This window comes from Stylophora pistillata, chromosome 6 (genome assembly GCF_964205215.1).
Source record: "Stylophora pistillata chromosome 6, jaStyPist1.2, whole genome shotgun sequence".
NCBI classification, from domain to species: Eukaryota; Metazoa; Cnidaria; class Anthozoa; order Scleractinia; family Pocilloporidae; genus Stylophora; species Stylophora pistillata.
This window is the reverse complement of record NC_142524.1, coordinates 23,688,858-23,701,896: the sequence shown is the minus strand read 5'-3', so window position 1 is coordinate 23,701,896 and position 13,039 is coordinate 23,688,858. Positions and strand designations below refer to the sequence as shown.

General features: G+C 37.8%; 1 protein-coding gene across 1 annotated transcript in view; it reads right to left on the bottom strand.

The window, feature by feature from the left end:
* Window positions 1–4,577: 4,577 nt before the first annotated feature.
* Window positions 4,578–13,039, bottom strand: part of LOC111329842 (putative skeletal organic matrix protein 5) — a 39,561-nt gene continuing 31,099 nt past the window's right edge. The window contains exons 3-4 of the mRNA XM_022934602.2: window positions 9,365–9,494; window positions 4,578–5,501 (exon numbers count right to left, since the gene is read on the bottom strand). Of these exons, the coding sequence (XP_022790337.2) occupies window positions 4,965–5,501; window positions 9,365–9,494 (667 nt within the window). The 3' untranslated portion in view covers window positions 4,578–4,964. The remainder of the gene's footprint in view (window positions 5,502–9,364; window positions 9,495–13,039) is intronic.

Below are 13,039 nucleotides of genomic sequence, written 5' to 3'. Positions count from 1 at the left end.
CATTCTTTTTCGTGGAATTTCAATCATTTCCTTTCATGGTTCTTTTTAACTGGAAATAATTTAATTCAAATTAAACCTTCCATCGGTCATATTTATGTGCCTTGCACCATACACGTGCATAATGTGATGTTGCTCCCTTCAAACCCATCATAAGTAAACTAAACTTGTAATCATCACCCCCAAGGAAAATTCAAGATCTACTGTTATCCCATCAATTACAGTTTTCTTTTCACTTAATGCAGAATTAATGTCTTGGAAGACTTGCAAAGGATAATTGCAGCGTTTGGTAGTCTTCCTTCCCCTTCACAACAGTATGTGACTTCTACAAAGATCATACCATCTCCAGCTTGCAAAAGTGCAAAACTCAGTAAAATGAGACTGGAGTTTCTTGTAATTCAGTAGCTCCGGAAATCTTGACTTTGACATGTCATCTGGGTGGCTTGTCGAGTGGCCTTTGATCGCTTTCTTGGTGAAGATCAGTGAATGCCATTTTTGCTCCTTCAGTAGAACCCGGAATGACTTTGGCTAGCCATCCATGACCATGTTAAATTTGTGGTAGAAGGAGTCTCTTACACAGAATTTGTCCAGAAGGAAAATGACCCTTTCAATTTTTGCCTTTTCCTTGTCTGAAGGGGCTGCAAAGCCGGTGGTAGCGGATGTTCTTGTAGGGGCTCCTCCCACCTGGCCATGATGCCCTTATGGTGTTAATATATGGGTGCTGCCTGACCTTTCCTCGGCAATGACAATACTTTTTAGTTCAAGCCCAATGACTCTGCAAAGCACAAGGCAAGAAGAAAAAAAAGATTATTGGTTCCTAGAAAAAGAAAAAGGAAAAGATTATTGGTTCCTAGATTTTTTCCTTTTACGGCTAAAATGTCTACCCTTGTAAAGCAATGTTTTCGTTCTCCTCTGGATGGGAGACCCATGCATGCAATTAATAAGTTCTTGATTCTCAGATTGTAGTTCTTCAACGGTTTTGTCCTTTCAGCAACTAGTCTTTGCAAATCATTGAAAAAAGTTTTGATTTCCATGTCTAAATTGTTGTTTCGTTTTCCAGTCCTAAAGTTCATCCTTTGCGAGGGAGATTTCCCCTAACCTCCACGATAGAAATTGTCTGCCCTCCAAAGATATGAAATTTCTGAATTACTTTCCAGGACTATGGAGTCTGTGTATTCACCTTTGACATCTCCTGGTTAAGCGAAATCTTTAAGAAATCATTCCATGCTTTCAATAAGGGCAAAGAATGCCTACCGCAAATAGGACATTCCCGGTTACCATTTTAGCAACGTATGCTATCGAGGGTGTTCCAATTGATGACTTCCGCTCAAAAGAAGACTCAAGGGACGCAATATCTGACATTTCCGCAGCAAAAATACAAACGAAATAAATGAATTACTATCTTTAATGCAATATAAACATATCATTGGAAAGATCTCTTCACCCCTCATCGAAAATGTTGCAACACATGTTGCCCTAGATTGCAGTGATCTTGCGCCAAAGATTGATGAGAGTTTCAACCGCAACTGTAGCACATGTTTAAGAGCCATGATGATTCAGGGTCAGAGGCCAGCGGTACATATTGTGAGGCTTTGTAACCACTCGTGAGTGCAATGGGGGGAAAAGAAACCGTTTAGGTCCAGAGATGCGCTCGCAAATAGCTTCCTCGACCACAAATTGAATTTCTGAATTCGGTTATTTGACGGAAAAAATTAACCCCACTAAAATAAGAATTCAGCCTTATTAAAGCTTCCGAAATCTCAAAGTTTAACCTTTGTTTAGTTGAATTGACTGAGAGCAAGTCATTCAACCAAAATTACAGAGCCATGTATGGGAAAAGAGCACTCGGTGAAGGGATGGTTTGGGACTTCATCTTCATCTTCATCTTCATCTTCATCTTCATCTCTGACGTTCACATGTGAGTAATTAATTTTCCCTCTAACTTGAACAAGTTTTAAAAACTTTCTTTCCCCCCTTGAAAGCCTTTAACGACCGACAATTTTAAATCCCAGTAAAGGAATGTTGAGCCCATGCTTGGACGCCATGTTGTCCTCGCTTTCATTAAAGAGCGGAGAATTATAACACGAGCCCACGTAACGGACAGCCGTAGCTGATGCAGCTACATTGGGGCGCTGCGTGACAACCCTTAAGTTCTATCTCCTAAACCTTATCCTGGACTAATAAGAACAATACTCTTACAAGCATCGCATCCATCAATGCTGAAACATCGCGTTTAATGCATAGACTAAGCCCAATTATTGATTATTTAATTACATTAGATCGTATCTAAACGAGACGCAAAGCTAAAAATACAAGATGCTCCAAAAAGGTAATAAATTGATTCCATGACTTCGAACCTTTTTCTATGTTGCTCCTACTCCCGAGGTAGTATAACTCTGCGTGATTTTCCTGTCGTAAAGGCGAGAAAACCCGTTATTTTTCCTTGTGAAAACAGTTGGCATTGTTAACTCGCTAAACACAAGACAAAGTGTTTTCACTGTATTTCCGGACTTTTCTGACTTTATCTAGCTAAAAGTTTTCTAGTGAAAACACAACCGATGCGTGTATAGCCTATGTTTTGTCATTTAATTGCGGTAAATCAGAACTTTGCGCCTGTAGATTATCTCTTCTTTTTTTTTTGTCGTTTTCTTCCGATTTTTTAATCAACTTATTTTATTTGGGTACCTGCTCATTTCCGGAAATGCAGTGACACGCAACTAATCATGGGGTGTTTTACTTTTTAACAGCCTCTTCTCCCGCCCCCCTCCCCACATAGCCGGTTAAATAGACATTCGCGCGCTTCTCGAAGTTAAATCACTCTAATGAAACGCCTACACTGTAGGCTATGGTCCCATTCAAAACATTAAATATTCCGGAATATGAATATTTATTATATAAATACTGATGAAATACCAGGATTTTTCCTTTTACTAAAAAATCACATCTTCATCGCGCGCAGTGAAGATACTATTTTTATCTTTTACTTGTGAGCATATAATAATAATAATAATAATAATAATAATAATAATTTGTATAGCGCAAATTCCATACAATGTTCAAATGCGCTTCACAATAACACAGTAATAATTAATACAACTATTAAAATAAGATAAAATAAGATAAATACTAGAACTACATACAAATGGTGTCGCCATGGTTACTAACATGCTGTTTTGGAAGTTCTCTCTTCCTCATTAGAATTTGATGTTGGAACAGAAAATATAAGTATTATTGTCTTTATTTCTACTTTACAACTTCATATCCGAGTTTCATAACGTTTTTGTGACAGGCCGTTTGCTATAGGTGACCGCTTTAATAGTGCTATTTTGCTGTTTCGAAAATGAATAAAAAAAGTTGTGTTTTATGTGGAAATTTTATCAGTGTCTATGAAATAAACAGAACATTACATGGCCACTTGAGGATACGAGTTTTATCTTCTTGTGGTGAAAGCATCTCGCACGAGTGAGCGAAGCGAACGAGTGAGAGATACTTACAGCCCTCGAAGATAAAATTTGTATCCCCAAGCGGCCATGTAATATCTTCTATTTAAAATGTAAGATTAAATAATTTGTGATGAAATTTTGTGGGCCGAGGCCAGGAACGTGTTCGATAATTGAGTCAGTTTGCTAGACATAACGTCTCGTAGTCACGTTCGACGCACTAAAAACTACTATAAAACGAATACAAGAATTGTAAAAACGTGTAAAATGGTATATAAAAAGTCACTTGTAAAAATGTAGCGGAATTCCAAATCGATTTCGATCAATTACGATCCTCATCAGTAGTACTCCGCCATGTTTAAAATACTCACGTTTTTACAATTCTTGTATTCGTTTTATAGTAGTTTTTAGTGCGTCGAACGTGACTACGAGACGTTATGTCTAGCAAACTGACTCAATTAAATAATTTGTTTACACGTTAACTTTCAACGCCTCTGTGCGTGTTTTACGAAAATGCGAAATATATCTGTCAGAAGAGAAAATAGTTAACGATGAATTCTAAAAACTGCCTCTTTTCCTTAAACTTTCTGACAGAATTTTTGTAAACTCAACAGTCAAGTATACCAAGACAGTCAAAGGATGCATGCAAAATCTAAAACAAATTCACCGTCCAGTTTTCAAGAAAATTCAAGTCAAGTCTAATTTTGGACCCAGCATTGCAACCCAGCAACGTTGCCATGGCGATGGCAAATAATTTTTCGATATACTTATAACAAACTGATCCTTCAATATTATCTTTATTTCAGGGTAAGATGTGATTGCGATTTGTTAAAGCTAAGCCTCGCTAATTTTAGTTTAAACATCTTGCATCAGGAAAGGGAAAAACTATATCCAGTCTCCTTGAAAAGTGATAAACGCGTCGGTCGACAGTCGGTCGACAGTCGGTCGACAGTCGGTCGACAGTCGGTCGACAGTCGGTCGACAGTCGGTCGACAGTCGGTCGACAGTCGGCCGACAGTCGGCCGACTTGTGGGCCGACGCGTCGGTGGGATCTGATTCTTTACCTTTACCGGTGAATCTGCAGTTTTCAGTTTTCCTACTTCTTGTGAAATCTTTAGGTGCTAATTACGAGAGAGTATATTTCAAGGTGTCGATGTGTTTATTCAGAGAACTGAAGATATTGATGTAACAAAACCAAGCCTTTACTTTGTATATTTCAGATCTTTACTCCGATTTTTAATAACAAAACGCTACCAACAACTGTCAACAACGGTTTCGAAAGGTGCTAATTATGAGAGAGTATATTTCAAGGTGTTGATATTTTATTCATAGAATTGAATATAATAATCTAACAAAACCAACCCTTTACTTTGTATATTTTAAGATGTTTACTTCGATTCAATAACGAAACGCTGGCAGCAGCTGTCAAAATTCATCTACATAATGAACTCGTCTATCACGATCTCGCTCGAATTGGTACTGAAAAAAAGAAAAAAAACCAAACACTTTTCTGCGTTTGCGCAGACCTTATTGAACCAAGATGTACCCCATGACTGGAATATTCTTGTCTCCATTGTCAGCACCGTTTCGCCCTACATTCCCGCAGGACTGCTTTTTGTCAACATATCCTGCAGTGCCAAATCCAATCCTGGATTCAGGAGAGTAGCAATCTATCTCGTTGTTACCAATGATACCAATCCTTGCCTTTGAAGCGTCCGAGTAGTCAAAACCGCCGGGATCGGGTTTAGCATTGAACCCTTCCTTGTTACAGTTGTACTGTAAGGAGGCCTCGGAGCCAATCAGATTCTTCCACTTTTCACGTCCCAGTGAGGTAGCGCGATATTGGCCATCGGCAATCAGTGAGTGGAGAGAGGTCGCGAGTTGGTCGATGACCTGGAAATTTATTTGGTCATTTCCAACCTTCATACCGACACAAATCTTAGAAAAGGGTGTTTTCCAGTAAGTTGGTAGTTTCGTTTCGCGTTTGTCAAACCCAGTCTCCCCACCCTGAGTGTTGAACGATTTCCGGTCGGTCCACAGAGCAGAATCATAATTGAAGTTTTCCTGCAAAATTTGAGAAAATTCAGCTTTAATTTTTAAACATGACGTCTATACAAAAAAGAAAAAAACATGGATGAATGAATGAATGAAGGATTGAATTAATGAATCAAGAGAAATTTATCGTCACTTGACGAATATTTGAAGAGATAGATGAATGAATGATACGACTGAGTCAATCAAATAAATGAATAAATGAATGTGTGAAGGAATGAATGAGTGGATATGCGAATAAAGAAATGATTGACTCAATGAATGACTAAGTGAATATATGAATGAAAGAAGGAATGAGTTGATTAAAACCTATCTACAAATTTGGATCTATAAAGTAATTTTCAGACGAGTTTTCAAAATTTCTTTGGCTGATATCGCATGTTTCCGATGACTTTTAAAATTGTGCAATACTTAACAATTATCAGATGAGGTTGACCATGATAGCGATAATTATCAAGGTCAAAGTTTTGTTTTATCTGCTGAAGCTGAAGGCTGAGGTGAATAACACAAACCTAGGCCTTGATAATCATCGCTATCATGCGAAAACCGAATCCACTAATTGTTTTATTGATATTATTATCATTATTATTATTATTATCATTATTTTTAATAAATTTACCTAAATCATTTTTTACGTTTACATACAAAATAGGAATTAGGAAAGAAATAGAAAAATAATAAAAAAGGAGAAAAAGACACACGCACGCACACACACTTGCATAGTACAAATAGAAGAATACTAAGCTAAACGCACGTGCAAATTTTTATTATGCATATTCCTGAGCGCATAAAACTGTCTGTATGTATGACTCACCTCAACAGATATAAAGTATATTGTCTGTAAGTATAACGTAAGAGAATGTATAATAATGGGCCAGTTTAACTCTCTGTCTTCTATCTGATAAAAAGTCAATAATCCAGCATAATATGTGGTTCGGAATATCGTAATCTAAGAGTTTAAGCACTAAGATATTGAGATCAATAAGATCGAACGCCTTACGGAAATAAAATAGAAACACCCTAATCACGGTCGAATTCCCATCGGAGCTGACGTGCCAGTTATGGATCATGCTAACAAGTGCGTGCGTAGTGCATGATTTAGGTATTATCCCATATTGTCTTTTGTCGATTTTCTTTAACACGGCAGGTATCACAAATTCATGAACAATATAATCTTCTGCAGTGTTGGAAAGGATAGGCGTAAGGGAGATAACGCAAATTTGCTTGTTGATGTCTTGGATAGGTCTTTGTTTGGGGACAGGGACGATGTCTTCCTAGCTCTTTCAAAGATAAGGGCAAACGGCCTTCACGAAGGGAGGCATTGATGATATCCATAAAGGATGGCGCCAAAAGATCCGCATTCTCCTTTAAGAGCCATCCAGGGATACCGTCCGGTCCTTGTGCCTTAGTTAGATTAATAGAGCATAACTTTCTAAAGATAGAAAACTCTGATATCGGTGAGAAATCATCATTCATAGTTCTGCTCCAAGATACAAAATCATCCCCCCCTCCCCCCTTAAATAGATTGTGGGTAAGCGGTTCAAAAACCTCCATTGGGGCAAAGAAAGCTGTGTTGATGTGGTTTGCAAGGTCATCTGCTGATAGACCACGAGTACCTTCTAAGTGATGAACGGACTTTAGAACATTATCACGTGACCCAAAGGACCCCCTCCATTCCACTAAGTTTCTTAATTTCGCCCCACCATTTAGATGGGAACTTCCCCTTAGATGTTGCACTTTACACTCGTAGCACTTCGCACGGCATCTTTTACGTTCTCGTTTAACAAGATTTCTCAGATAGTTAAACTCCGCTCGGTCTCCTCGGCTTAATGCCACTTGTCGCTTTCGAATCAAGATCTTAAGAGTTGAGTTTATCCATGGTGGTTCTGTTCGGTGGACAATTTTAGGCTTCATCGGGAAAACAGAGTCAAGGCCGGTTTAAATAATCTCTTCTAACATCGATACCTCTCCTTCACAAGTGGTCATAGCTCTCAACATCGCAGTAACATCGACTTCGTAGAAATAGGTTTGCATTGCAAGACGATTACTTGGTCGTACGTCCCTTGAAAAAAACAGTTTGTATTGTTTACGATGTTTTAACCCTTTGATTTGGCTGTACTTCAACTAAGCTATGATCTGAAAGACCGAAAGCGGGACGTTCAACAGGGGTGTCGTAGTAATCCTGAAGGTTGGTAAGAATCTTGTTGAGAGTGTTTTTCCCACGAGTGGGAAAATGCACAATCTGCTTCAGGTTGAAATTTGTAAGCTTTGCATCATTCAGATGGTTAAGGTAACCGAGTACAAGAAAACCGCAATTTGAGTATTTAGACTCCAAGTCCATTAAACACTCAGTCAAATAATTTAACATCATAGAATTTGTTGCTTTTGGTGGATGATATACAACGCCAGCAATAATACTTGAGATGCCCCATTGGGAGACGAGTCGAGGGTAATTTAATCCATTAAACCTCAAAAGAACATTTTTCGTCCTCGAGATCCTCCAGAATAGTAAAGGGGATTGATGATTTTATATACATGCACACCCCGCCATGTCTTGCATCTCTTCTGTCCCGTCTGATCAGGTTATACTCATTTATTGCCACTACAGAGTCGGGAATATGACTTTGAAGCCAAGTTTCCGTTATGCAAACCATATATCGACATTTCCGTTAATAACAACACTGTTCACTTCGTCAATTTTCGGTGCCAAGGACATGACACTCGAAAGGAGATGCGAGGGAACATGCTGCGAGGACGCAGCTGGTTTAACAGTAGATATTTTAGGAACCATAGCTTAACTTCCAATGGTCATCAAAGTATGGCTAGGCTTCCTGGCCAGTCGAGCAGAGCCAAATGTTTGTTGAAAATTATATGAGGCACACAAATCACCCCTACAACTTCGTGAATAAATAGCAGGGATAGCTTGGTTATTTGTCTGTAAAAAAAGCCTTGAAGAAAAACCAGAGCGTCTGCCACGATATTTAAAAATACCCAAAGATTTCAGACGGCAATTGTTAGACCGCCAGTGGCTCTGAGCGCGAAGAGAAAATAGCTTTTCTCGGGTGTAAACCTTGCGGGCGACAACGTAAACCAATGAAATTGAGATTGTAGAAAAGGAGTGTCGAGCAGGCATAGAGTAAAAACTCACAGCAGAAGGACGGATATCCAGCAGCTAGAGAACAAGGTAATCCAGGATTTCTCTAGATACCTATAGAGATGGTTAAATCTCTCGAGGGCAACAGCAAACACGTACAGCCATGCGTGTTCCAGGTAGTGATAGGTCGATGAGGAATGAAACGTGAGCACCCGTTGGAGCAAGAAAAACATCGTTTCGTCAGTGTGAACTGATTTTCCAATGCAAAAAAACATTGGGATGAAAAAGCGTTGCAAAGAAACACACAGACCAAAGCAAGAAACTAAGAAAATTGCGGAGACCTAAAAACGTGGCAGCCATTATGGCGCGCATACATCATGGATTAACAGTTATTCACCGAAGTGGAGGTGAATAGTGGTGGGACCTTCACCGACACTAAGGCGAATGTTTGTTTTCTTACAAACCACATGGAAATCAAACAAATTTAGTTTACTCTTTTGTGTTGTTAGTTTACTATTGTCAATAAACAAAAATATGTTTTGATATTAAGGTGTTGACGTGCGATTTTGTCTCTTCAGCCACTGGAAGTAAAATATATTGGCTAATCACCTCTAAACCAGCCAATCAGCGCGTGCCAAAAACTATTCACCTTTGTGGTAAATACTAGAAAATGCTTTAAACCATCCCTTGGCACTTGAAAGAACGCTGGCTTTTCCTTATGAGGCCTCTTCTACCAAAGACTTCAAATCAATTATGTGATCATTGATGGCGTGTCTCGTACCTTTGCTCCGTCTATTTTCATGACCATTGTCCATCCACCTCCTCCGCAGCCTTCAAGTGGAGTCATCTGACAGTAAACGGGAATTTGTTTGCCTCCGACATGCAGTGGGAAGGCTTTGTCTCCGTAGGCCCTAATTGAAAAATAGCAATATTCATGTCACTATATTCCGTTGAAGGAGAAAGAAAGATTCATCCCAAGTCATTACTTTTTTAATTTCCTAATTAAACATCTACTGACAGCCACATTTTACTTTGTCCTGACACGCAATGGATTTAACTTAGTTCATTTAGTCATAAATCTAATCGGTTTAAGTCTACAGTAGGAGATAAAACAAATAAAAGCGGTAAAAGCGTGCATATGGCTAATGTTGTGTCAAAGTGGGTTGAAGAGTGCCATTGAAGCTGTTATCAGTAATACGCACTTTTTGTTGGAGGAGGATTCCTGTTTTGAATCGTCCGAAAAATGTGCAATGTACAACTTTGTAAATAGTTTTTATTTCTAACAATAAAGTAACGTTTAGAAATAGGTTTGACACTATTATTAAAAACGATGGAAAACAAGGTTTCGATGCCATTGTTAAAGCACTTGAAGTTGGACATTTCACCAGTGTCAACAATACAATAATATGATAACAACTGTCAACAATATAATTACGTTCTGAAAAGAACTCAAAATCCAACTACTTAATAACGTTTTGAAATAGGGCGGTATAACATTATAATGAAAACGATAAAAAACAAGGTTTCGATTCCATTGTTAAAGCACGTGAAATTGGACATTTCATTTCACCAGTGTCAACAATATAATAATATGATAATAAGTGTCGACAATATAATAACGTTATAAAAACAAGAACTCATGATCCAACAATATAGTAACGTTTTGAAATAGGTATAACATTTACAATTAGAACGATAAAAACAAGGTTTTAATTGCATTTTTAAAGTCAGTGTTCACAATTAATCCAAAAATGTAATAATGTTTTAAAAACAAGAACTCATAATTGTAGTTAGTATAATTTCAGAGCTAAGCAAAGAGTTCCTAGCAATCTGATTGGTCGAGCGGTTCCTTATATGACGCTATATAACCCGCTCCACGCGGTTTATATAAAATGTTAAAATGTTCATAAGTGTTACTGAAATGTTATGATTTTAGAAATATTTCCGTTGTTCAGCTCTGAATTTATACTAAAACAATCATTCGCCTCAGGTTCGGCGAACAATACTTAAATAATTCAAAGAAGAAACTGTGAAATTACACGTGAGAAATGACGAATAAGTATCTTTTTAGGGCCACAAATGTAATTCGATTTCAATGACAGATGTTTTGCAGCTGGTGGTTCCAAGAAAACTTTCGATACCATTGTTGAAACATGTGAAGCTCAACAGATCACCAGTGTTAGTGTTTTTCATAACTATGGGGTCAGTGAGTTTAGTTTGTATTGCACTTTTAAGAGTTGTTACCTTGCAGTTGTTGCATGTCATTCTTTTTTCACTCGAATCCAATTGAGCAATTTCAGTATTTAAAAACATGACATGAGGATTTCATTTGAACACCTAAGCATTGTCTGGTGATTAAGTTGTCTTAGAATTCTTTGGTTTCCAAGTTGACATCAGGTAAGTTGGGAATTTCAGTAACGATAGTGTCTTTGTTGGTACTAAGGAACCTTGCATAAGTTAACAATCAAATTCTTCATTTTGAAACTTGCGACTATTTCCAGCGAGTACTTTAGCGATAATACTTTCCCATAAAGCTATTTTAATAGAGTCAGTACTATCTGCAACGATACAATCAGATTTCCAGATCGTTTTTCGGTCATGCACAACAGAGGTCTTGTTTTCAGGTTTTTCCATCACTTTGACTTCTATGTCAGCAGTTTCATAGATATTTAGGCTGAAGCATTCTTTAACTCTGTGCAGCTGAGATGAGAATTCTTTGTTAAACGAGCAGCTTGTTTCTGCAGGAGTGATTGTGGCATCTTTTGAAATTTTGTACTGTGGTTCAGCATCAGATGAAAAGCTTGTTGTGGACAAGCTTTTCACTCCTTGTATCTTAACTAGGGATTTGTTAACGAAGGTTTTGCTGCAAGTTGCTTCTTTTCTTTGGAGAATAGCATATGATTTTAACGTTTTCGTCAGCAGAAGTTTGGAGATTACAGTTAAAATGGTTTTTTTTAGTATTTTTCGCTCTTTTAACTGTTGATAATAAATGTAAATATCCTACAAGTGTTGTTTCTGCAAAACAAATGATAATGAATGAATGTTTTATTTTTCCCATTTATATAAATTTACATATATGAATGAAATTCCATGATTTCGTAACCATAGCAACAAGACTTCGGTCGATAATTACGTCATCGATTTTTTTTTCACGAGCATCTAGAACGAGGACGTACAACAGACAAACAAGATACGCTTTGGTGGACTTTTTCAAGATTCCAAGAGCTTATCAAAGACAAAAAAGCGTTAGATTTTCCTTTAAGAGACACTAGCAAAAATTGCACTTAATTTTAAAAGTAGAATACAAAATCAAACACAACGAATATATGAAATTCACCCATCTGAATTGCGGTTATAGAAGCGTATGTGAGCACGATCTTCGCAGTAAAGAGCACTATTTAAGCAATAGTGAAAATCAAACTTGAAAAAATTCAGGCCTGTACGGGATTTGAACCACTGAGCTCTGCGATACTAGAGCAGCACTCTACCAATTGAGCTAACAAGCCAACTGGGAGCAGGTCATCAAATTAATTCGACATAAACCCGTAAGATGATAAATCCAACACAACGAATATATGAAATTCGTATATCTGAACGGCGGTTATAGAAACGTATTTGTGCACGATCCCCGCAGAAAAGAGCACTATTTAAGCAATAGTGAAAACCAGACCTGAAAAAATTCAGGCCAGATATATTCGTTGTGTTTGATTTATCATCTTACGGGTTTATGTCGAATTAGTTTGATGACCTGCTTCCAGTTGGCTTGTTAGCTCGAATCCCATACAGGCCTGAATTTTTTCAGGATCGTGCACAAATACGATTAAGAATACAAAATGTTGATTTGGTTACTGAACATTTAGGGATAGAAAGTTTACAGTCCGACAACGAGTACATGTGCAAGCATTTGTGATGATAGTAAATCTTCTTTTTTTTTGCTGTAATTTTTCACATCATGACTCCATTATCAAGAGACTAGTTAATTAGCATGCAACTAAGGAAAGGTACAAGATTAGCATAAATTACAGTAAACGGCCTAAACAAACACCTTGGCGTGGATGGAATCTGTTTGCACGTTCAGTGCTCATTTACGCATGCGAATGTATAACATTTCTTTAACGAGGCAATCAAATTTGCCGCTACATTTCGTGATGATGTGAAATTGCTCAATGAAGCGTTCAGGTATTTCACTATTGTGTTGGCGATTATAATGTTTGCAAGTCGAAGATGACTTTCCAGTGTGCCCTTCTAGGCGCTCGTGTAAGTGACCAAGTGTATAACCCACATACCCTGCATCGCACAGGTTAAATTTAAATTCATAGACGAGACATTGTAGGTTGACAATTAGGGGCTTAATCTCGTGTTGCTTAAGTTGTTGCTCGAGCTTAGGGCTTACAAACACTGGTTGGACAGTGACGTTCAACTTAGAACTTAGATTGTTCAGTTGTTGTTTAACATG